Genomic DNA, 26,446 nt, shown 5'->3' with positions numbered 1-26,446 from the left:
CACTAGTTGCTAGGGCCACTAGGAGATCGCTAGGATGTTCAGAATGGTTGTTAGGCAGGTAAAAAAAAAAAAATTGTAATGTGTGTGGCGGGTGTTCTGATTGGTAGTCTTGGCGGTTACTCAGGAATAGTTGGGAAGTTGCTGTTGGGTGTTCTGTGCGGTTGCATAGGTGTTTTGGTTTGTATAGAAGAAAGGGGGTCTCTAAGGTTCCTTGTGCATCGCTAGTCATTTGCTAGGGGGTTAGAGATGGTTGCTAAAGAATTGCTAGGTAGTTGCTATGGTGTTTGGTGTGGTTTTTAAGTGGTTGCTAAGACATTATGAGTGATTGCTTTTTAACCCACCCGTAATTCTGTATGATATTCCTCTCCTTTGATATTTGTGTGGCCCTTTTCAATGCAAATTTTTTTTACCTCTTCAGTAAGCCACACAATTTGAGCAATCATTCATGTCCAAAGCTCTAATGATGCAGCATACAAAAATTTTGTGCAAAAGAATATTAATAAGCATGTGCTTGTCTTAGCAGGCACCACTGGAAAAAACACGGTTGTGCCTGTTTCTCATTTAGACAGCACAGATGTTTGAGAAACACTCCAGCGACTGTGGATGCTCTCTGCATTTCACTACCTCCCCCACCAGGCGTTTCATCAAACCCAGCGTTCTCTGTCAAGCGTCAAGGCAGGTTTGTTTGCATACATACACATTAATGTGAGGTAAGGCAGGAATAGACTTTTAGTAAATAAAGCCATTCTTCCCCAGTGTGAGAAACAAAAACAATGACAGCTGAAGAACGTCTCTCTGTTACAAGCGTTAATTCAACATTAATGTATTTGTATTGCTCCGCAGTGCGATTTATTTCAGCTCCTCCTAATAAATACACCACACTGTGTTCATTTGAGGCAGGAGGGCAAGCTAATTTAATTATCAAGGTACAATAAGTCTCTTTATTGTTTTTACGAGGGCTCCAAAGAGAAATAAAAGCACTCCATAAAGGATTCAACACGGCTGTGGTATGTGGCACGGGTTTATTCAGAAATACCTGTTTTAGGAGTAATTCTAGGAGCCATTTTAGGTCCTGGTGATCCAATACAGACTGATTCTGCTTGAAGAAGGTGTTAAGGAATGAGACAATGTCCACCAAGAGCCTCTCATCTTGACGGCAAGCTGGACGTACCATAATAAATCTGTTATGTTAATAAAAAATAAAAAAAAGAGTTCATGTTGGCATTCAAAAGTTTGGTGTTGGTAAGATTTTAAAATGTTTTTGAAAGAAGTCGCTTATGCGCATGTCTAATGCATAATTGCATATATGTGTGTTTTTATGAAAAATACAGTAATTTCATCAATATATATATAAAAAAAAAAAAAGCAATTTAAAACAACTGTTTTCTTTAATATATTTTAAAATTGTACGTTATTGCTGTGATGTCATATCTCCAGTGTCACATGATCCCTCACGAATCATTAATTGTCTAATTATTTCTTCTTATTAATGTTCAAACAGTTGTGATGCTTAATATTTTTGTGAATAATTTTTTCAGAATTATTTGATGAACAGGAAGTTCAAAAGAACAGCATTTTAATGAAATATAATCTTTTGTAACATTATAAATGCATTTACTGTCACTTTTAACCAACTGAATTCATCCTTGCTCAATAAGTATTGACAAAAATCGTACTGACCAGACATTTTGAATGGTAGTGTATATTTTACATTATAACTTTGTAACAGGTTAGGACAGGTTTAAAGGAACATTCCGTCATCATTTACTCACCCTCAAGTTGTTTCAAACCTGTATGAATTTTTTTATTTTTTATTTTGAAGAATGTCAGTAACCAAACAGTTGATGGGCTTCATTGACTTCCATAGTTTTTTTTTTTCCTACTATGGAAGTCAATGGGGTCCATTCACTGTCTGGTCACCGACATTCTTCAAAATAAAAAATAAAAAAATTCATACAGGTTTGAAACAACTTGAGGGTGAGTAAATGACAGAATTTTAATTTTTAAGTGAACAATTCCTTTAATCGATTGAATGTGTCTTTGCTGAATACATTTCTTTAAAAAAATAAATAAATCTTACTGACCCAAAACTTTTGAATGGTACTATATTTAGTTTCAGAGTCATTTCTACGCTCTCTTTTGCCAAAGATAAAATATCGTTCTGCTTTGTGTCTGAAGGTGTCAGCTCATTCATTGTTTAAGGCTGTGTAATGCTGGCGCACTCCATCAAACTCATGCAAAGTCATGCCTGGCGATCACAAATCACATATCTGGAGGTATACGGAAAATAAATGTATAGATCACACACAGTGTGTTTACCTCTCTACAGCGTTGTGCCAGCTTAGGGTTTGCAGGATGTTCTTGCTGCTCTGGGCAGTGGATTTGAGTGCAAGGCGGTCAGCGAAAAGGTACAGGTGCATTCTGGTCAAGGCAAAGGTCACTGTGCTGTGGGAGCTTGCATCACGGACCCCGTGAATGCAGTCCCCTAACCCGGACCTTATATTGCTTATTCTTAACACCACCACCTGAGATTCGGACAGCACCAGATCACCATGAAACCTTAGGGTGAGGAGGAAGCAGAAAACAAGGGGTTACGAAAAGAGTTAAACCTTTCAGCACTCTAACCCACGTGGCATGTTGATGTCACTGAGGCCAAAATGTCACTAATTCTTGCATGTGTCATAAGCATTTTTTTATTTTTTATTCTGGATGCAAACATGTTAGATATGATCCTCGGTGATGATTATTAATGAACAACTATTTTAAAAACTTAAATTGTTAGGTTCCTCAGACAAAACTATCATATGGCTTCAGAAGACTCGGAACAGTGCACAAATCAACTTTTATGGCACCTTCTTGTTTTTTGAAGTTTGACACAGATGGTCACTATGTATCAGAAGCATAAAGCTTGAAAAATAAAATAAAAATTTTCTTCTACAGATAGATTACAGCATAGAGGTTTGGAGCGACCGTAAATAATGACATTTTTTCATTTATTCCTTTAGGGAGGCCAGACAAGTTTACTGCCAGCAGATCAGCAGATCTGTAATCATTTTATACTTGGTAACAAATCAACAGCTTCTGTGTATTAAAATGACGTTAAGTTCTACTGCAAAAGTTTCCGAACAGTTCAGCAATAAAAAAAAACTATCTATCTTAACTCTTAAGATGATCCAGATTTACTGCCTAAAACTCCTAGTGCTCAATACAATTTGAGTGCTTGAAAACAAATAAAAGGCTTTGGGAATGTCAAAAGTGCACCTATTATGCTATTTTAAAGATTCCTATTCTTGTTTTGGAGGTCTAGAATAGGTTTACATGCATCCAAGTCCAAAGACACTTACATTTTCTCATAATATACATTGAAGCATTAAGAATCACCTCTTTTCTCACAGTGTCTGAAACCATTCAATCAAGGATTCGGTCCCAACATGTCAACAGCGCAAACCAAACTTTTCCAGGCTTCAGCTACAACTACAGATTTTTTTTAGGGCAGGTCAAATTAGATGTTGTTCACAGGCAACCAATGAAGACCAAAGGCTGACATTATGCAAATATGTTACAAACCTATTTGGATTCGTACAGGAAACTTGTATCAAAGTATCGTTTCAGGCCGTTCTAAATCGGTTCAGTACCTCTATTTAACATGCACTTTGATATTTGAAACTTCGCAGACATTTTACATTCGCAAACAGCTATATTACACACCACATGAAACTTAATATCTGAAAAAAAGCATAATAGGGGCACTTCAAATAAAAATTTCCCTTAAAACACTCACCACAATGAACTTATACAAGCATGCGAGTAAATTCTACTTACTCCAGTACATCACTCCTAAAACCCCTCAGACGCTCTAGCAGTCCATCAATCCCAGAATGCCATGCTGTGTTCCAGGTGATCTGCAGTGCTTCCCAGGCAGGCTTCAGACTCAGCAGGTCTGAATATGGAGGGAGAACTGAACAGTAGGGACTCACTGCATGGTGTGAAGGCGCTTGGAACGGAAGATTATACCTGTAAGAAAATATGAGATGTAATACATTTCAAATACAGTTAATCTGTCAAATAATAGTTAAATCAACATTTAATTTTCCCATGACACCTATGAAAGTCAGGTTATGGGGGAATTAAACGGCTGTTTCTTTTAATGCACAGCTAGAATGTCTTAATGGATGTGATTTACCTCCGTATAATGGCAGCAGGCAGTGAGAAGGAAGACAGGCCTGTGTCTGAGCCAGCTTTGTCAGTCCTGATCATGGCACAAAGATGATAAAATGTAACGCGAGCCAAAGCATTCTGGTTCTTACCATATTTCAACTGTTTTTATCTACATTATGAAATACATTGGAGACAAAAACAACACTGGACCCCATTGACTTTCATTTTTGGGTGAAATATCCCTTTAAGTTAAACAAAACCCTTACTCATAATTATAAGAATGTAATCACTATTAAGCCGCCTTTCCACTTTTTAATCTCCGACAAGCGACAGACCAGAAATCGTTCATTTTCAATGTAGAGTAGTACGGGAGGTTCATGGAGTTCTGAACATATGCATAGCGTATGTGGAAATTTCAGATCTGATTTGAGCTTCGGATGTGATGTATTCTAAAAACTATGAATGCGAGGTGATTTCATAATTATTTCATCATTATTTAATTTATGTTGATTAGCCCCAGAAAACCCACTATGTTTTCTTTGAGACGAAGGTCATTTGTTTTGTGTGGGTATATTTATACATTTATTATATTCATTCAAATCCTTCATTTTACCATGGTGAATAAGTAGAGGGTAATGGTTGCTTCACGTTTAATTTGAAAGTTCCATGCGACTGCCACTAGGGGTTGAAATGCGACAATTGAAGAATACAACATACAACTGAAGAATACAACAAGTGATTCATCTTAAAGCGACAATAAACTGCTAGTAATACAAAGATTTCACACATCAGAGATAGTGGAGAGCTGGCTTTACAGGTTTTTTTTTAACTGACAGGGTTTGATGAAACCAGCTGCAGATATTTTACATATCGACCAATGGAGTGTGAGATCATACAACAACAAAAAAACGTACCAAACGTCCATTCGTGCGATTTCATCAAACAGCAGAATGCACATCAATGAGGCAGCCTCGCTCACATCACCCTGACTCTCCTTTATCAACAGAGATGCTTAAAAAGAAAAAAGAACATTTAAATGACCAGGGAAGCAATAATTTAAATGTACAAATGTGTCGTAGCATGAATTGTACAGCATGTATTCGCATTAAAAATGGTTAGTTGAGGCAAACAGATTTTAAGGGCCGCATCCTGGGACCGAGGTGGAATAAAACATGAAAACAAAACTATAACAAGGAAAACAACACACCTCATCCATTATAGATGTGAAAGTAAAACAAAACAAATAGGAAAACCAAAATTTTACATCGCCGTACTCTAGACGATCACAAACATTCGCAAACAGCTTATCGGGGAGCTCTTCACTGGACATGTTTCTAAATGTCTGGACATGAATAAATATTACATTTGCCATTTGTGCATTGTCTAGACTAGAGAACTGGAGGGTCATATCAATAGCTGTAAATTTCCAGCAGTAAATAAACAAAATGCAACTGCAAGCAACAATTAAGTGGCCAAACACAGCAGTGGATCTTGTGATGCCATGATCTTTTGATATTTTCTTTTTGGTTGAAAGGCTAGAAGAAGATATGTTATTTCTTGTAACAATTGACCAGTATGTGGTGCTGACTTTAGACTTTGCACATATCAACAGAAAATAAAGCAATTAAGCCTTCACAAATATACGGTGAGAAGAATGAGTTTAACCTATTTAACAAAACTACATTTTTTTAAAAACCTTTCACCGCCATCGTCTGAAGATCACTGACAAATAAATCAGCATGATCCAAGAAATTTGAGGAAAACTATTTTGTTTCTAAGCTGTAAAATTGTAACAATCCAAAAAGTTTGGGGTTAGTATGTTTTTTTAAATACTTAATTCAGCATGGACACATTACAAGACATTTTTTCTTGATTAATTTAATTTCAGTAAATCAGATTGACCAAAAATGACAGTACAGACATGCATAATGTTAATAAAAATATTTATTTTTGAAATAAATGTGGTTCTTTTTAACTTTCTATTCTTCAAAGCATTTTTTTTTACAAAAATATTAAGCAGCTCAACTGTTTTCAAAATTGAAAATAATAAAAAAATGCTTCTTTAGCACTAAATCAGCATGTTAGAATGATTTCTGAAGGATCATGTGACACTGAAGAGAAGACTGACGTAATGGCTGCTGAAAATTCAGCTTTGCATCACAGGAATAAAATACTGTACTTATATATAAAATAGAAAACAGTTCTTTTAAACTGTATCACTGTATTTTTGATCAAATGAATGCAGCCTTGGTGAGCATAAGAGACTTCTTTATTTTTTTTAAAAGAAGAAAAAAAAAACATACCGACCCCAAAATCTTGAATGGTACTGTACATGCTATTGCAATGAACTATGAACTGTTGGTGGCGCTAGAGGGATTGAAAGAAGGACCCCAAAACTGGCACCATGAACACTGAGGGCCTTCCCAATCACTGTGCCAAAGGGGCTGACATAAACTCCAAGAGGATGAAAAATAATAAGGAAACTAACATCTTCAAAAAAGGTGTCTACAAAACTTTGGTTCTTGGGACTAATTAACCAACTATCTACAGTAGGCTGAATGAAAGGTCAGAGGGATGTTTTACGTGCCGTACCTCTGAGCAGCGTGATGAGAAGAGACGTCTGCTGAGCCAGACTGTGACGCAGAGAGGGGTCTGCAAACACCAGCTTCCTCAGCATGCATATGCTGGGCTCCAACATGCAATCCATGCTCTGGATAATGAATACAAAGCCTGAATGCAAAACCTTCTAGTGTCAATAGATAGAAGCAATAGGTCTGGGAGAAAAAAAGTTCCTGGGACAAAGTTCCGGGTAATTTCAGTGGAAACGCGGCTAAAACAAGCCTACAATTTATTAAATTAACACATATTATACAGACAGTACATATGTAATGGTATTAAATGATTTGTTAATTGCATTTAATAGATAATATACTTTCAATAAAACATTTATAATTGGTTTGTAAAATGTGTTTTTATGCATGTTTGGGTTGAGTTTGTTGCATTTTCACTATTCTGACCAGCAACCAGCATGTGCCGTTTCAAAAGATACTTTGAAAGATCACTTTGCACGGCAAGTGGTTCAACTGATTCAAAGATTTGAAAGGTTTTGTTTCTCCCATCTCTAGTTGACCCCAGGAAAAACCACACATCTGCGATAACCTACTGCACTGCTAAGGCTAAGTTTACAAGTGGCCGGCTATTTTCATAAACGGACATTTCACCCCCTTCGTTTTCAAAAATAACATTGTGCACACCTGTCAGTTTTCATTTGCACGAACCCGTGTATATATGCCGTCAAGAGCAAGCCAAACATGTAGGTGGAAGTGTAACGAGAAGCTCAAGCCCACGTTAGCCAATCAGAATCCTGAAAATAGCAACCACAGAAACGAATCACTTCCTCTTTCTCTTTTGAAGAAAGATGGCACCAGGATCATCATTATTATGGACTGACCAGGAGGTAGAGCTCCTGTTAAACATAGGTCGCACTTTTGACGCAGGTGCAAGGTCTGTCGCATACTGTGACGTCGGCTGCCTGTTTTTCCTCAGTTTACATGCACTACATGCATTTTCCAAAATCTCCACTCTGGACGGAGTTTTTAGAAAGAATCGTTTTCAGAGGCGAATTCTCCGTTTGTGTGTAAACGAAAGGCACAAACGAAGGGAAATTCAAAGTCTCCATTTTTCAAAATAACCATGTACATGTAAACGGGGCCTAAGCTGTTTGGAGTGGTGTTATGCCACAGCTTTTAGAGGAAAAAGTCATAATTCATCACGATTGAGTCTAGAAGTGTTTACACAAGAACAATCACAACCGCAGTCATAACATTCACTGTAAAACTACAACAACACAAAAAGTTAGACAAGTAGTCAAAACAAACAGCCAAAGCAGTGACGTAATTGACGGTAACAGCACTAACTAGGCATGGCAAATGGAGGAGACGTATCGGATTCTGCTCGTGGCGTAATTGCCAGACATTTCTGTGCATAATTCTCGCTAATTAGCCATATTAGCAGGCTGGAATACTTGACAAAGCTGGCAGCTTTCAGCCTAGGGATGCTGAGATCATGCAAGAGATGCGAATTAAGACTGACTCACTCTTGACTGAAACCATTAACTCAAGCATCATGCCCAGGCACCAGTTTCCTGAATTCATTCAGGATAAAAGGCTCACTGAACAAAAAAGAATGTGATGTTTACCGCCACATTGTTGTTGACACATTCCGTGATGAAAGATATGAGCTTGTCTGATAAGCCCAAGGCCTTCAGCACCACATGCATTGATGAATCTATAAAGAACATAATGAAAAATAAATCAAGACCGGCTTTGTTTCTAGCATATGTTGAAATATGTGTTATTTGCTTTGTCAATTTATGTTTCAAAGATCACAAGCATTCTTCAAAACAAATTGGTTTGTGAGGTGTTTCAAGAGAAATGGACCTCACTTGTTTAATTTAATGAAGTTCACTCATAAGATTATAATGTCTTAATTAATCTAAAAGACAAAAAGAGTGTAAAAACAAATCTATTGAACATGTATAAATTAAATATGGTGTCTTCTCAGCCTGAGGTTAATTTGGAAGGATGGATACACCAGTGTTATTTTAGTATAACTGATATACTATAATCGTTTTTGTTAAGATTTTGACTTAGATTTTATTTTTTTTTATTTTGTTAGTGTTAGTAATTTTTGTTGTATTTTTGTCATTTTTATATAGGTTTTTATTAAGTTTAAGCATTTAAGTTTTAGTTTATTTAGTTTGTTATTTTAGCACTTCAAGTACAATTACAAGTAATGCATTTTTTTCCAGTTTACATTTTAATTTTAGATTTAGTTAATGATAAAAAAAGGGATGCACAGAAGGATTCCTCACCTTGCAGAACAATAGCCAACTGATCAGCCGCAGATTTCCGCAAAACTAGATCTACCGTTTCCGACGCAAGGATATTGTACAATTTATTTACAGACTCCACCTGTTTAAAAAAAAAAAAACACATTTACTTAAGATTTTGTCAAGATCACTAAGAACAGAGCAATTGTTTTTTACATGGTGTCAATGCCAATAATAACTACTCCATACAGTGGATTCAAAGCAACACAAGAGTGTATTATTAATAGGCTGCTGAGTGAGGGAGCAGCATTTTACCTTCACGTATGACTTTTCTGAATTGCTCAACTTTATGTCCACACTTTTATTAAGAACATAGAGATTTGGTAAACATGACAATGTGGAGCTGTCCAGGGTTGGTCTGGAGTTGCCGGCTCCCTCAGCGCTGGTTAGGTGTGGTAGCAGATGTTGGACTGCTTTATTCCTCACGCTAAAAGTTGCAAACAGAACCACAGTATTTACAGACTTTGGTAAGACGTTATTAAGCTCAATGCCAGACCTGCTCTTTTCCATTCAATGAAACTGAATGCTTATCATGACTGTGCAATGTTTTCTGTGACTAACATAACTTTCAGTCTGTTAGCCTAGTAAACTTTAGCATACTTTTAAATAGAAATAATGTTAACACTTTACAATAAGGTTTCATTAGTTAACATTAATTAACTGCATTAGTTCAAATGAACTAATAATGAACTGCACTTCTACAGCATTTATTAATCTTTGTTAATGTTAACTTCATTTTCATTATTGAAATCAAGAGTTGTATTTGTTAACATTAGTTAATGCACTGTGAACTAACATGAACAAACAATGAACAGTTTATTTGTATTAACTAACATTAACAAAGATTAAAAAATACAGTAACAAATGCATTGCGTTCATGTTAGTTAATACATCAACGTTTATAAACCTTATTGTAAAGTGTTACCAAAATAATATATTTTAAAAGAATATAGTTAAGCGCCAAATTAATGTATTTTTTCTGAATGTTTACTGCGATTAAATAGTTTAACTTTATATTAAATGCAATTAGCTGAACTTGAGTGCTTTTTTGACCCACTTAAGTACATCTTTGTGTAATTTCATAATTAATTCTACTGTCTTTATAAAAAAAATTATAATAAAAAAAGTATATATATATATATATATATATATATATATATATGTACCAACAAGCATTAATGATAAAATAAAATGTCCTTTAATGACATTTTTTATTAAAACTTATATTTCAGGTATTTAAATATGTTTGTAATTAAACATTTGTAATGATGAAGTTGCAATTTAATACATATAAAATATTAACTTTAAATGTATTATCGAATACTAGTTCAAATGATCAAGTACTTTACATGTGCTTTAGTATGTTAGTCAACAGGTTTTTAAAGCACGACAAAAGATTATTAAAACAATGATTACAAAGTGCACTTTTTATAGTGTGATAAATTGTGTAAGGAAACCGTAGTAAAAGTGTAAGTTAAGTAGACTTTTGTTTCAGTTTATTACATCATATTTATATTATTTCATGCAAGAACATTTTTAAGATTTGTACACTACAAGTGCACATACAATACAATGTATGGCACTTCTTTTTCACTTGGAAAAGCTACTGTATAGTTTCAAAAGACTATATCCATGTGGAACTACTTTTACAATGCTTATTAACCTTGACTTTCACAGTTCCCATTCAACTTCGTTGTAAAAGAGCAGCAATAACATTCTACAACCATCTCCTGTTGTGTTTCACACAAGAAAATGATATGTGTGAGTAAATGATGACAGAATTTTCATCTTTTGGTAATTATAAGGTGATAGAAATCCAAATCGATGAGCACTTTAAACTCACGTGTGATGCTTGGTGAACAGAAGCCGGAGGGCCATCCGTAGTCTAGTAGGCGGTGAACAAACCTCATCTTCCTTCTCAGCAGATGCTTCACTTAACAGCAAGATACAGTTTCCCAGGGCGTCATCAGTACTGGCGTAACTCTAATATACATAAACATGCAAAGCTTTAACACAGCAGAAAATAAGACTTCCAAAACCTAAATACAACTTGGAACAACAATAAATAAAAACACATTTCCGACTATTTCACCACTGCTTTATTGACAGCACAAACCAATTACTGAGAGGCTTCAGCTAAGATGAATCAAATGTGATGACCTTGACAAGATTTATGAATAATCAATGCCACTCCAACCCCACCCTTCAAAAAATGAAACGCAGCTTCTGTAGTTGAAAAGTACAAGATAACCATGTTTAAAATAGAATGCGGCGTAACATGGATATTACCATTCAGCCTCGGGCGTCTTGCAAACACGTTAATATTACATTGGAAATTATTTTTTCAGCCAAGTTTGACGGTTATATTGCTGCTATGCGCTTGTGTGTGTGTGAAGAGAGATGTGGAGAAAGGAAAGAGTGTTTGCACCTGTAATATAGGAATGACCGGGTAAAGTGCCTCATTAAATCTGCTCCAACTTGCGGCTGTCATCATCAATCGTCCCTTCAGCAGATAGAGTAGAATATCCTTGGCAGCAGCGCTCACCTTTGGATCACACATAAAGTTAGTTGATGGCGCTATGATATTGCACTTACAACAAGCTACCTCATCCAAATCCACCAAACGCCACCTACAGCAGTGAGACGGGGGCATTTCCAATGTCAATCACTAGTTTAGCATGACCTCAGTAACCCATTAAACATACACCGTGGATACATTATTTATAAGCGAGCTGTGTATTGGTGTATCAAAATATTTCTTCTTTGTGCATTACTTGGGGTCTCGCTGGAAACAGGAAGATTAATTATTCACCTCTCTTGCTTGGTCTTGAAGGCCAAACACACTGATCTCATACAGGACACGGGAGTGAAGCAAGAAATGCACTCCGCTGCAGATGGATGAGGCCGGTTTGGCCACATTCTGAACTCCCAAGCACTCCTGTGGGGGTGAGAACAGCAAGTCAGGGTGGGGATATTACCGTCTACAGGGTTCAAGAGTCACCAACACCCTATGAGGAGTGTAATAGAATTGCTAGGAAGTGTAATTGCAGGGGGTAAAAGTGCATTTTACCCCCCGCAAAAGGAAGAACTCTTAACTAAAATATTTCTGGCTGGAAGTACCAGGTCATCTGGTGGTCAAGCTTGCCAACTAGTCCAAAAGATGCTTTGGAATATAAACTTTTGTATAATTTTAAATATATGCACTATTGTTCAGAGGTTTAGGGTTGGTTAGGTTTTTGAATGTTTTTGAAAGAGGTCTCTTATGGTTATCAAGGCTGCATTTATTTATTCAAAGATGCAGTTAAAACATTTACACAAATATGTGTGCTGCTTAAAGGAGAACTCCGGTCAATTTTAACATTGAGCTCATTTTTTTGTATATTTGGAGTGCTGTCAGTACAGAGAACAACGACAAAAATCGGTGTTTCCTACACCGTGTTATCCTTTTTTTTTTATTTGCACCCTGTTGACTTCAATGGGGCAAGTTTTAAACCTGCTTTTAGCCTCTTAACATCCTTGATGTGTCATTACAAGTGCACAGGTCATGTGAGTGATTCCTTCGGAGTGAAGGAGAATATATTAGAAATATACATAGTATATTAATATAGAAGAAATATATTAAAAATGATGTTTATTCAGCCAGCGCACATACCTGTATTTACATCCTGTTTTCGGTCGAAGTCCACAGTAGTCGATTGTCGAGTTCACGCGCGTGATCATAGGTACTAAACCTATGCGCGTGGACTTCGACCGAAAACAGGATGTAAATACAGGTATGTGCGCTGGCTGAATAAACATCATTTTTATTAATATCTTTCACATCTACTGCAGTCAGATTCAGCCGCGTTCACTCCGAAGGAATCACTCACATGACCTGTGCACTTGTAATGACACATAAAGGATGTTAAGAGGCTAAAAGCAGGTTTAAAACTTGCCCCATTGAAGTCAACAGGGTGCAAATTTTAAAACGAGGATAACACGGTGTAGGAAACACCGATTTTTGTCGTTGTTCTCTGTACTGACAGCACTCCAAATGTACAAAAAAATGAGCTCAATGTTCAAATTGACCAGAGTTCTCCTTTAATATTATTGTAGAAATTGTGTTTGATGAATAGAAAGGACAGCATTTATTTGAAATATAAATATTTTGTAACATTATTAATGCATCTTTTGATTAATTTAATGCATCCTTGTCGAATAAAATTTCGAATAAAATTATGAATTTCTTTCAAATTATGTTTTAGTGAACCAAAACTACAGAACTTTTTGGTAGTGAAAATGTTAAATACTTACATCATTTTTTATTATAATATGATATAATATAACAATTATATAATATATACACTGAACAAAATTATAAACGCAACACTTTTGTTTTTGCCCCCATTTTTCATGAGCTGAACTCAAAGATCTAAGACTTTTTCTATGTACACAAAAGGCCTATTTCTCTCAAATATTGTTCACAAATCTGTCTAAATCTGTGTTAGTGAGCACTTCTCCTTTGCCGAGATAATCCATCCACCTCACAGGTGTGGCACATCAAGACGCTGATTAGACAGCATGATTATTGCACAGGTGTGCCTTAGGCTGGCCACAATAAAAGGCCACTCTAAAACGTGCAGTTTTACTGTATTGTTAAAAAAAAACAAGGTTGTTGATTGTGGCCTGTGGAATGTTGGTCCACTCCTCTTCAATGGCTGTGCGAAGTTGCTCGATATTGGCAGGACCTGGAACATGCGTCACAAAAATCATTTGTTCCTGAATCTATAGTGACCATTCTTTTTTGAGAGTCAACACTGAACTGTGGTGCAGGAAACACTGGATTAATGGGTTAACTTTCGCCCTAGCAGGTACTAGTCCAGCAAATCAACCACAAAGAATGTTAGATAAGTTTGACCCTGTAAAAACCATATACTTCCAGCAAAAATCAGAAGATGGTTAAGCTGGAAGTTCCAAATCTAGGTGAACTTTTCCCTTCTTCTTTTCTGTCACTTATCTACAGGAAGTGGTTAAAAATAAGCTCCCTAGTTTTCACTGCACATCTTGTACCTTCAAAACGCTCAGAGTGCAGGAGTAGGTTTCCACCTTCACTTGGGACAGAGGGTGAGACAAAAGCTTCAGAAATATCTTCTGACTCTCCGACTGCAGGAGCGGGCTTGCTTGTGCAAATTTCCACCTACGAAGAGACACGATTTTACAGATTTTTATCCGATGACACTTCTTCCACAGTGCCAGACAAAACAGCAGATGTCAATGGTGTTTTTACGGTTTCTATAATTGTGAGAAACTTACAGGTAGGAGCAAATTTGGACGCATTCCTTCACCATCGGTAAGTGCTGATGGTACGGAAAAGCATCTATTCCTTGGTCAGCGAGCTCCAAAAGCTCATGCCAATTCTTATCGCCCTGTAAAGCAAAATTTCCACTTGAAGCACTAATTGCAATTCGACATAAGGCTGAGTAATTAATAATCTTTTAGTGAGCAGGTCCTTTAAGTTAGCATGAAATGGAAGTTGTGATACTCTTTTCTTCCTTAATGTGATATATATATATATATATATATATATATATATATATATATATATATATATATATATGTGAAATGGCTTCTCGAACAAGCAAAAAAATGTAGGGTGGAACTTGATTTTGTCCATTGGGAATTGAGTGAATTGTTGGATTGTTGTGGTTTACTATTGCTGTGATGTCATGTGAGTGGCAGGTTGTCCCGCCCTCCTAGCAGTGGACATGTCATCAGAGAAGAGAAGAGATTTCATGCCCATTTACTCTATTTTCATAATTAAATATTACCTTTCACTAATAATTTAATAACACTAATAAATTAAATCTTTAGCAAATCTCAACTTGAGTCAATATTTCAATATATTTTAGTTTTTTGTGTTTTCTTTTTAATTTATTTAGACATAGATGTAGAATTTTAAAACAGCTTCTTAAACAAGAAAAAATGTAGAGGGTAAGTTATTTTGATAAAAAATTACAAGGGCCGCATGAATAAAAAAAAAAAAAAAAAAGATGTGCGTTTTGGATTTCATGGTGACTCATTTAATAAGACAATAGTGCAGAGTTTAAATATCGACTACATGCCTTAATAATGAATCCACTAGAAGAAATATATTCTTCAAGCAGATATCCTACATGTTAGTAGCTCTTGAAAAATCATTACCTCAGCCTGTGCATCTTTTAAAAAGGCGCATGTAGCCTCCATGCAGTGAGAAACACGGTATACTCTACGATACAGGCTGTATCTTTCAAAGCAAGCCTGCTCTAGGTACGCCACGGCTGACTCATGGATGAGGGGGTACGCCACACAGAAGGATGCGTCAAGACACAAGAGGAAAATGGCAGCCACTGTACTTTCCGGAAGGTTATCTTCAGCCTGTTTGCAAAGACAACACACATAAGGTAATAAACACACATATGTGCAGTAAACAAGCACACACTCTAATGAATTTGTCTATAATTACAGTGCTGTCCTTAGGTCTACAGCTTAACTGAACAATTGACCCTTTCACAGCGACTTCTGGTGTGTTTCACACTCTCATTTGTTTTAATAATGACCATGAAGGACACGGCCATATGTCCACGGTGGCACGGCTTATTAATGTCTAAGAATGGCACAGCCATATGCTCACTCACCTTCTCCACAGGTAACAAGGTTTGCAGGAAACGTATTGTGAAAATGGCAGTGCCCGTGAAGACCATTCGGTGGTGGATCACAGATGATTCTGGCTGTTCAGAGGAAGTCATGCCATGGTGGTGGCACATAACATCTCCCAACGTCTCTATGCATGCCTGTAATTTCTCCCTCTTTTATGAGACAAAAAAAAAAAAAACTAAATTACAAAGAGACTTATTGATCTCATGTCTTTTTCCGGCCAGCAGGGGGCAGCAAGAGTCCTGTGCATTTCAAAGAAAGTTTTCAGATGACAGCAGTTTTTCAAGATAAAATGCCATGAGCGTGTATTAAAGATCAATGAGGGAGAGAGGCATGCCGTGAAATATGCATAATCATATGCGGTGGGGAACGTTCTCATAGGTGTGCGCACACACACTAAGCACAATGGGTTAGTTTAAAAAGATTTCTACAGGCAATAATCATCATTGGACGAGGCAAATTTGGATATATCAGTGTAATGCGACCTACATAATCCTTTGTATGCAATGCACTGATGTAATTTTATGTAAAATACTCATACGCTGAATGAGATCAACTTTGCATAATGAGAATAGTAAAACTTTACAATAAGAACACAATTTATGTTAACATTAGTTTTTGCATTATGACCTAACATGTATTTGAAAAGTGTTCATTTATGTAATGTAATATAATATAATAATAAAATGCTGACAAAGAATGTAAGTTCATTATACCTAAATGTTGACATATAGATGGTTATTGGGAAACACTAAAAATAAGGCTCAAAAAACATTAACATTGGTTAATGCATTAGGTACAATGAATAAAAAAAATAACTTAAATAATCTACTAATCTAGGTTAATTTATAAATATTGTATTTTTCATTTTTAATGTTCATTCATAATACATTAATGTTAATCTATACAACTTGAAATGTTAAAAATGTATTAATACATTAACATTAAGACTAATAAATACACTAAAATGAGCATTGTTATTCCATGTTAGCTATTGCATTACCTAATGCTGTTGAATAGAGCATTATTGAAGCGACTTTTTTTTTAACCAATACAAATGATATAGATTGAAAAAGCAAATGTATTCAGGGACTACTAAGTGGTGAACCTTGCCTAAAAAACAACGGTCGTGCCATGACTGATTTGCGCTGATGGCTTAACGTTCTACGATGAGCATCTGTCCCTCAGAGTAAGTGAAGTGGGTGAGATGGAGCGGGCGACAGGTGTGCGTTTGTATGCACTAATGCAGACATCAGCCTCATTGGCTGTGGATCTGCACCATGGAGGAGTGCTGTTGAAGACACTTGCCAGCTCTGTCGCAGTCAGGCTGTGCTCGTCCCACACCTCGGGGGCTACGCTGTCTCCCAGCAGCCCCTGCGCCTCTGCCAGCAGCTCTAGTACCCGTTGGAAAACCTTCAGGCTCTCTGAGAAGGCGGGGATGGGAGAAAAAAAAAGAAGAGAGGAATATGATGAGTGATGGAAGCGCACGTGTGAGGGGAACAGCAGCAGCTGGAAGCAGGAAAGAGGGTTTAAGAGGACTCTCACCTGTCCTGATGAGAGGGAGAGCGTGCTCCACGGCCGCCACGGCGAATCTAGCCAGGCTCCACTGCTGCAGCTGCAGCTCCAGCGAGTCCTCCGCTTCCATCTCCGGGGGGAGCTCCGGGTGGGGCTGCGGGAGCGGAGACTGCTGGGATGGCCTGGGGGGAGCCCCTCTCTGACTGCTGCTACCGCTGTACCACACATATCAAAAAGAATCCTTAATTGCGAACGACGTGAATGGTTGTGAGCAATATAAAAAAAATGAAAAAGCTTAAGGCAGTGACGAATACTTTCGCTATGTTTAGTTCTCATCTTTTCCAACATAAACCTAAATTTAGTCATTAAAAAGTCACATTGCACACTTTTTCGGCAGCAATTACTTCAGTCTTCAGTGTCACATGATTCTTCAGAAATCATTCTAATATGGTGATTTCCTGCTCAAGAAACATTTCTTATTATTATCAAAGATGAAAACAGTGCTGCTTAATTTTTTTGTGGAAAAAAACCTGAAACAAATAAGTTTGTTTGCATTAATTGATTAAATTTTTTGGAACAATGTAAATGTTTTTTGTTAAATGATGAAATGTTAAATGATCAATTTAAGGCATCCTTGCAGAAAAAAAGTATTAATTATAAAAAAAATCTTACAGACCCCAAACAGTTGAACATTTAAGGTGCACTATAGGATTAAAAAAAAAGTATAGACTGTAGTGCCTGTCAATCTTGAAAAGTAGTGCCTGTCAATCATTACTTATGGTCCATTAGAAATGTGCAGTGATATTTGTGTCTACAGAGACACTGCCCTGTGCCTGTACTTTCATATTTTCTTCTTAAATTCCTGTGCTCTGGACATTTCTGGGCTGCAGCCTTTGGCCAGTGGGTGCAAGAAGGCAACTATCCCGTCTGGTCCGAGCCAACAAAAGGTCTACTGTGGCACAAGTCAAAAAATTGATTAATGATGGTCATGGGAGGAATGTGTCACAACACACAGTGCATCACACTGTGTATGTGGCTGCATAGCCGAAGACCAATTAAGAGTGCCTATATGATGACCACTGTCCACTGTCCACCATCAAAAGCACCTACATTGTGCACGCAAACGTTGGAACTGAACCTTGGAGCAGTGGAAGAAGGTCGCCTGGTCGGATGAGTCCCGTTTTCTTTTACATCACTTGGACAGCAGTGTATGTCTGCGCTGTTTACCTGTTAAAGTGATGGCATCAGGACGCACTATGGGATGGCAATTCGGTGGAGGGAGTGTGAAGCACTTGTTGATGTTCTGTTGGGAAACCCTGGGTATGCCATTCATGTGGACGTAAATTTGACTCCATGTTGCTTCAAGCGCATCATTCTGCGCACGGGATGCGCATAAGCGCTTTGCCGCTCTATATTGCCAAGTTTGACTGTTATGTTTACAAACAGTACTTGAAAATCCTGCATAGTGCACCTAGCATGTCTTGTAAAAAAAAAACCCAGAGATTTAGTTTAGCATGACTATTTCCACCCCCCCCCCCCCCCCCCCCCCTCTCTAAATCTCTTGAATTAAATGGGCTGTTTTTAATTTCTCTAATGTAAATTAAAATAAATATATAAAAACATGATAGTAAAAAAATGATTGTATGTCCAAAGAGCAATTTAACCAATTAAATATTTTATAGCTTTTACTGACTCGAAATTTCCCTGACTTTTCAAGGCATGAAAACACAATTTCCAGGTGTTCCATGACCACGGGATGGAGCTCTGTGTTATGAACATTACGTCTAACAGATCATCCTAGATCATCCAGAAAATCCTATTTTCAATTTTATTTTAAAGGTAGAGAACAAAGCTTAGTAAGCACCTAGAAGAGGCAGCATCTCCGTCCTGGCCATCCCCGCGTGCCCGCTGAACGGGTCGGCCCACCACAGAGGGTCTGGGGGAACTTTCCTCAGGAGAAGAAACCCTGGACTGTTGGGTACCCCTCACCTCATGAGGGTAGGAGATAGAGGAGTTCTGAGAAACAGGATCTAAAGGGGTTAAATAATATGAAAGATTTTTATTCAGCATTTAGAAAATTATCTAAGTTTAAAAAAAATCACATTTAGAAGAACTGGTGAACAATAAGTTTGGGATCAGTAAGAATCTTTTAAAGAAATGTATACTTTTATTCAGCAAGAATACATTAAATTAACCAAAATGTCAATAAAGACATTTATAACGTTACAAAAGGTTTTATTTCAAATAAATGGTGTTCTTTTAACTTTCTATTCATGAAAAAAAAAAATCATGAAAAAAAATGTATCACGATTTTCATAACAATATTAAAGGTATAGCGGAGGATTTTTTACTTCCGGGTGGATCACCTATACTATTGGTCCTCCTAATTGTCAATCATTCTGGTGAATCAATCAAACTTATTCAAGTGGAGAGTGGAGAGTGGAGTGGAAAAAGTGGAGTCTTATCTAAAATTCAGAAAGATCCTCCACTATACCTTTAAGCAGCAACGTTTTCAATTATAACAATAAGAATAAGAAGTAGAAGAAGAAATGTTTCTTGAGCACCAAATCAGCACATTAGAATGATTTCTGAATGACACTGAAGACTGGAGTAATGATGCTAAAAAATTCAGCTTTGCCATTTGGAATAAATCATATTCCAAACTATATTAAAATAGAAAACAGTTATTTTAAATTGTAAAATCACAGCATTACCATTTTTACTGTATAAGACCATGAGAGACTTCTTTCAAAAACATCATAAAAAAATCGTACCGACCCCAAAATTTCCAGTGGTATTGTATATAACTGATTTTAATAATGTCAAAAGAATGCATCAGATCAGCTCATAAGAGTGAACCTTTACATTAGGACAAGTTAACATATTCATAAAAGATGGTGTTGGTGGGTACCTTGCTTGGCTGAGCAAAAGCTTGGATCTCTGTAGAAACGTAGACGACTCCTCAAGTTCCTACAAAGCTGTTCCAGACAGGCCAATGCCTGCAACGTCAGGTAACTGACATCACCATCAACGTTCAGGCCGAGAAGTGACAGCAGACTCTAGAGGGGAAAACAGCAATATATGAAAACAGAAGTTGATGTTGTCTTGTAAACCTACCAGAACATGTGTAGAACTGTTCTAACATTACAACTGATCCAAATGGTGCAAGTGTTTTAAGAGCAGTGATTCGACATTCAATTAGGCACTAAATAAAAGGCCACCATCTGACACTGACTTTTAAGTTGTGTGATTTGTACCGATTTAAAATTCACTACCCCTCCAGTAGTACCAAAGCTAGTATGCCGATGAATCAGGGTGATTCAATAAACCTAATTGAACTGATCACTGAGTCAGAATCAGTGGTACGTTCAATTTTAAAACAATTAGACAAAAGATCAAGAGCATTAAGAACCAAAGAGAATGCTTGCAAAACAATTCAAAGCTTTATTCTAGCACATCAGAATGATGAATAATTTTCACTGAGGGCATTGAGACTGCATGCGTATCTCGGAAAAATTATCTCAAACGCATCCATGCCAACACATTTTTGACAGAAATACAGCAATGCTTGTCACTTGGTTTTAAACGCTAGTACTAAAATGGCTAGTGTCGTCTTGCCAGCTAATCATCACGGTACAGTCCTAGACATAAGACATGATTTTCCGCTGTCATTTCAATACTTTCAGGACTTGAACCTATTGTAGGACCAATCAGATTCCGTGGCATTCAATTATAGAACGGAATGGGGATTACGGAGCCCACAATATCACTTTCATCACTGTCACTCAATTTATGAAGCTCCCATCAGGGATTAAAACAACTGACAGATTGAAGACAGAAATTAAATTTAAATCTTACTTGAACTGTACTCGGCCTTTGCAGGAATATTTCAGCGGGGAAGTCTTGCATGATGACGTCACGAAGCAGCTCACACGTGGTTCGTACCAAGTTGTGGTTGCCGCTTCTAAGGGAACTAAAGATTGAGCAAGCAACAGGTCATTTTAGACATACATTAGATGGTAACAGTGGTAAAATTACACAAAGCAGAGGGTACCAATACCTTTCATTTGATGACAAGATATGTCGATCTGTTGTGTTCAAAGACAGCCATGGAAAAACAGAGAACTTCAAGCATCTAACAGAAGTATTGACTGCGGGGTAAAGAAATAAAAGATATAAAGATCTTAAATAAGTGTAAATGCCAAATTTCAACAAAAAGGATGTTCCAGGGCCCGTTTGAAAGAGTTTTGGGCTAAGTGACGGAACTGTTGCTTGCCCAATCAGACTGTCAGGTATTAGTGCAGGCTTGGTAAAAACCTGTATGACTTTCTTTCTTCACAAAAGAAAATATTTTGAAGAACATTTAGGTCAAAACAAAATTGGACCCCATTGACCCTCATTGTATGGACGAATAGAGCTTTTTGCTAATTCATCTTTTGTGTTGCACAGACGAAAGAAAGTCATCCAGATTTGGAACGACATGAAGGTAAGTAAAACGATGACAGAATTTACATTTTTGGTTGAAATAATATGTTTGCCGATCATGCACATGCGTTTTTATGCCTGGTTCTTAAATAAAAATAACATACACAAATATGTCAGCAGGGTTGTATGGCTAGATTAACAGATAAGGTTTTGACAGAATAGCGAAAATGATTTGATATTTTTAAAAGCATCAGTTAGAATGCCTGAAAATTATAAATGAATTCCTGTTTTTTTTTAGATAAACTAGAATGCTTAATTAAAAATATACTACCATTCAAACTTCAAAAGGTTGAGGGTCAATAAGATTTTTTTTAAGAAATTAGTAGTTTTCTTCTTCAGCAAGGATGCGTTAACTTGATTAAAATTGACAGTAACACCTTTTAAATTGTTACCAAAAAAAAGTATTTCAAATAAATGCTGTTCTTGTGAACATTCAAAGAATCCTGAAAAAAAAAAATCTCACAGTTTCCACTAAATTTTAAACAGCACAAATGTTTTAACATTTCTTGAGCAGCAATTCAGCATATTAAAATGATTTCTGAAGGATCATGTGAAACTAAAGACTGGAGTAATGGCCGCTAAAAATTCAACCTTTCCAACAAAAACTACATTTTAAAACATATTCAAATAGAAAACTGTTTTTAAATTGTAAAAAAACTTCTGACAGTTTTTTAAATGCAGCCTTGGAGAGTATAAGAGACTTTCAAAAGCATTAAAAATCTTACCAACCCCAAACTTTTGAACAGTAGTGTATATTAAATGAGGAAATAAATGAAATACATATATATATATTTTGAAATAAATATCTTTTTGAAAGACATAAAGATAAATTGCTCAATAAATTGTATAAATTGCCTGACAATTCATACCGGTGTTTAGATTATTTAACATACATTCTTCAGTGAAGATTTAATGAGTTTAAGTTCTCCGTGAAAGTTAGTTAAACAAAAAGTAATTTGATGTTGATGTCACCTACATGATACTCTGGGGGTGGGAGCATCTGTCTGCTTGGGTTTACTGCACTGGAAATATCCCCTAGCCGACGAGACCTCTTCTGAGAACAGAAAAAGCAGCTGTAGTTGAAAAGCACATCAGAAACCAGCACTTTCAAGCTCTTCTCTGCTTTGAATCAGACAGTCTACTCATGTTCATTCCGAAGCTGCAGTCAGACAGCTATTCAAAAGGACCGTGTGGCAACCTTGACATTGGTTATAATGACATCGATATCTACAGTAATCTGCAGAACAGACGGATATAAAATCGATGTAATGTTTTTATACCTGTCTGCAGCGCGGGAACAGAGTGTGGCTCGTAGGAGGTGGTGGGTGGACAACCAGGCAAGGCCTCTGGGAGGTGGAAGAGCTGATCGAAGATGCCATCTACGGTTGTTCGGAGACGAAGATCCACATTAGGCGAGAGCTGTGTTAGGAATTCGACAGCCCCTACCTCTCGTAGCATTTGGGCTCCGGTTGGGTGCTTTGACATGACAGGGAAACTAAAATTAGATACTACTCAAAACATGCCATCGCGTAGAATAATCTGCCTGGTTCTTTGTGTGGATACTGACATCCCCTTGTACTTTATTTCCTCCCGAGCTGATTGGTAATGAATAGTGCCACTGCAATAGGGCCATTAAAACATCACTTCCTGTCATTTCACTAAACACAGCCTGACAATATAAAGACACTCGAGTCATTTTACGCACATTCTGAACATTATCTACCTTGGACAGCATGCTGATCAAGTCCAGAACTTCCTCCTGCATTGGAACTTCTGGAAAATTAAACCATTCCAGAAGGAAAACAAACAGCATCTTTTCCTGGACCAGATCAGGAACAGCGATGAGATCATGATCCAGTTTACTTCTGATATTTTTAAGAGCCCGAACTCTGATTTCCACTAAGGAGTGTCCTTAAGGAGAGAAAACAATGATGTATAAATACTGTATCATAATGCAACGAATTATATGCAACGCATCAACGTAGCAATATCTCAGTTGACATGCATTTGCATAATGCCACAGCACACAGATTGCACATAAAACACAGATCAAGTATTCAAGTTACAAAAAAAGTGTAGTTAGATTTTATTTTCATAAACTAAACAACAAAAAGAAGTTTGACAGATTATTCGCGAGCTCATAACAAAGCTATCAAGATGCACGCGCAACATCACATTAGCCTTTATATGACTTCAACAAACTAAAGCATGACGTTTTTGCGAGATACGACAACAATATTAACACGATGGATAATTATGCACACATGTTTATCCCAAATAACTGATCAAAACATAGCTTCACTTGTTTAGCTTATCAAGCTACTTCAAAATCAGCTGTTTGTTGTTTAACTTCCGATAGTCGTCTGTCTGTTGTACTAAGCGTCTTACCGATTTTCTTTATGAGTGATGATAACTCCATAGTTTATCTCACAGGTGGAAAACAAAAAAGACAACATTTACTGTGAACAACGGCGGTTTGCGGTTAACTTAAACGTCACATCCTCGTCATCATCGCTGGCAGCAGCGCGGGTCTGTTTTCAACTAGCGCGCCACTGTCAGGCACTTCCGGTTTATGTCAGTGAGATGCTATGCTCAAACTTCACAACTGCTTGAAACAAAGATATGTTTTGCAAAATAAATAAGCACATCAATAATTGTATTCTGTATATAATTTATCTGAATGTCCCCTTGTGAAAAGCAATGTAAAGCTTCTGTAAAATTTGCCATAGTACCATTGCTCAGTGTTCATTTGTCTGCTGTTGCAAGTTATAGATTACTAAATAATCTTCACGTTGATCTAGCCACGACGAGGAGCATATTTGAGAGGACTAGGAGGTGTATTTAATTGATTTCTTAGGTGGCATTTGTACTGTGACCCTTTTCACCAGCTAGAAATGTCACTGTTTATTGCAACACTGATACCTTTATCAGCTACACTGTGTACACACAAGAAAAATAATCTTATTTAATACAGTGGGATAAGTACAGTGATCTGTTTTATTTTCCAAACACGAGGCATCATTGCACATTCCCCCAACTTTCTTCCTAACAAATTCACATTTTACCAAACATCAGAAATAGTGGATAGGCCTATATAAAGCGTGCAAATACTCTAAATGTGTAGAATGATTTTGCAGGTCATATTTATTTGGTGAGTCGGTGACTAACATTTTCACACTCTGGTTGGTGATAACACAGTGGGATCCTACAAAAGTGATAATTAAAGGATTTTGAAAGATGGCTCTGCAGGCACCTTTTTATTATTAAAAATGGTCTTATAATATAAGCGGTAGTAGGTGACAGGAGACAGTGTTTTTCATCTGATTTTTAAAAGCTGTGAATTTAGTATTAATACAGACCAAGATATCCAGTATTTTTTTTTACAAATAATAGACATGGGCAGTTACATAAAAGGCAGAGCATAATTTATCTTGATCTATGTAGATTTAAAACATAGGCCTAATATACGTCAAAAGGACATGCTCAGGAAAGATAAGGAGCGCAAGACATTGCTAGTTTTTACCAGAAAACGACCAGAAAATTAAAAACTTCATGCGTTGGGGTCAAAACAAGTCATACTGAAGGCTATATTGTTAAAACATCTAATCTGAACCTGAAAATAAACAGTTTTATCATTTGAAAATGGACAAAATGGACATTCCAGATGGACAAAATGAAGTCCCGTCCTACATTTTTTCTTGTACCAGAAGCCGATTCACTCGGATATACATCACAATAGGGAAGAAAAGACTAGGCTATCATAAACTCTGTTACATGTCGACTTTAAAAAAGGAAAAATACAAAATGAAAGCTTAAACTTTTGAGCCCTTTACTGTAGGCTATCTGTTATTTTAATCTATTTATATAGCCTAATTCACTTATTTGTTATGCCATGTTTGTTATTATGCTGTCCTTACAAACATTTCCAGTGTCATCCTTTATTATATAGCCTAATAAACTGAAACTGACGTTCTGTGTATCTGTTTTTCTTTATTAATAATCTTGAATCAAACCGTTCAGCACTTTCTACAGTCTGATGAACCTACAATCCACAAAAGATTGATCATAAAACAATTTCAGTTGATTTCATAGACAGGTCTTCAGGAAAGCACTGGATGAGTTTTCTCCCCTCTTCCATCCGTCTTTATATCAGAACTAAAGGCCTATGTGTGGCGGATGAAATATGGTTTAAACACCTAAATGTTCACCATGTGCTCACTGTGATAGACCCTGCTGGTAATCAGTCTGGATCTGAGATCAGTCATTCAAAGCATTCCAGCCTGAGGAAACAGACTGCACCTTCAGATGAATGTGTCCTGGGTTCTGTATGATTCATCAACTCCTCTGGTACACCGAAGCTTCACTGTCTAAATCACTCTATTTGTCTAAAATACCACAGTGCTGCGGTCTCCTCCCTGAGCAGTCTGACCGGTTGATATGACTCTCAGCACATCCCTGACCTGGAGACCTTTGGACTGATTTCCCTGTTTTATTTTCCGCATGGCTGTCTTTTTCGGATATGCGAACCTGTGATTACGGAGAGGATCGCTCTGCGTCTTCTCCCACTGTGAGATAAAGTGCTTGGCTGATGAACCAAATCTATCGCCCTGGCTTGCACTCGTGCTCCTGCCCGGGCTCATCATGAATATTCCGCACTAAGAGTCCAATATGGAACATAACCCAAACACATTTGATATCGCAAAGCCCAGGTAGAAACTTTGATTT

At 37.0% G+C, this 26,446-nt stretch overlaps 1 protein-coding gene across 2 annotated transcripts in view; it reads right to left on the bottom strand.

Annotated features, from left to right (window-relative positions):
- Positions 1–24,234, bottom strand: part of rttn (rotatin) — a 57,515-nt gene extending 33,281 nt beyond the window's left edge. For both annotated transcript variants that reach the window (XM_084398194.1, XM_084398195.1), the window contains exons 1-26: positions 24,110–24,234; positions 23,445–23,632; positions 23,002–23,197; positions 22,698–22,775; positions 21,297–21,387; positions 21,095–21,209; positions 20,148–20,295; positions 19,101–19,266; positions 17,267–17,451; positions 17,030–17,145; positions 15,703–15,873; positions 15,230–15,442; positions 14,342–14,454; positions 14,099–14,225; positions 11,862–11,987; positions 11,478–11,594; positions 10,893–11,032; positions 9,305–9,476; positions 9,032–9,131; positions 8,357–8,445; positions 6,751–6,868; positions 5,073–5,169; positions 4,184–4,249; positions 3,823–4,014; positions 2,320–2,559; positions 1,037–1,181 (exon numbers count right to left, since the gene is read on the bottom strand). In XM_084398194.1, the coding sequence (XP_084254320.1) occupies positions 1,037–1,181; positions 2,320–2,559; positions 3,823–4,014; positions 4,184–4,249; positions 5,073–5,169; positions 6,751–6,868; positions 8,357–8,445; positions 9,032–9,131; positions 9,305–9,476; positions 10,893–11,032; positions 11,478–11,594; positions 11,862–11,987; positions 14,099–14,225; positions 14,342–14,454; positions 15,230–15,442; positions 15,703–15,873; positions 17,030–17,145; positions 17,267–17,451; positions 19,101–19,266; positions 20,148–20,295; positions 21,095–21,209; positions 21,297–21,387; positions 22,698–22,775; positions 23,002–23,197; positions 23,445–23,632; positions 24,110–24,140 (3,540 nt within the window). In that variant the 5' untranslated portion in view covers positions 24,141–24,234. The remainder of the gene's footprint in view (positions 1–1,036; positions 1,182–2,319; positions 2,560–3,822; positions 4,015–4,183; positions 4,250–5,072; positions 5,170–6,750; positions 6,869–8,356; positions 8,446–9,031; positions 9,132–9,304; positions 9,477–10,892; positions 11,033–11,477; positions 11,595–11,861; positions 11,988–14,098; positions 14,226–14,341; positions 14,455–15,229; positions 15,443–15,702; positions 15,874–17,029; positions 17,146–17,266; positions 17,452–19,100; positions 19,267–20,147; positions 20,296–21,094; positions 21,210–21,296; positions 21,388–22,697; positions 22,776–23,001; positions 23,198–23,444; positions 23,633–24,109) is intronic.
- Between the last annotated feature and the right edge of the window lie 2,212 nt (positions 24,235–26,446).

This window comes from Rutilus rutilus (genome assembly GCF_951802725.1).
Source record: "Rutilus rutilus genome assembly, chromosome: 24".
In the NCBI taxonomy this organism is placed as follows: domain Eukaryota; kingdom Metazoa; phylum Chordata; class Actinopteri; order Cypriniformes; family Leuciscidae; genus Rutilus; species Rutilus rutilus.
Note: the sequence above shows the minus strand (reverse complement) of the source record. Positions and strands in the feature narration are given on the sequence as shown.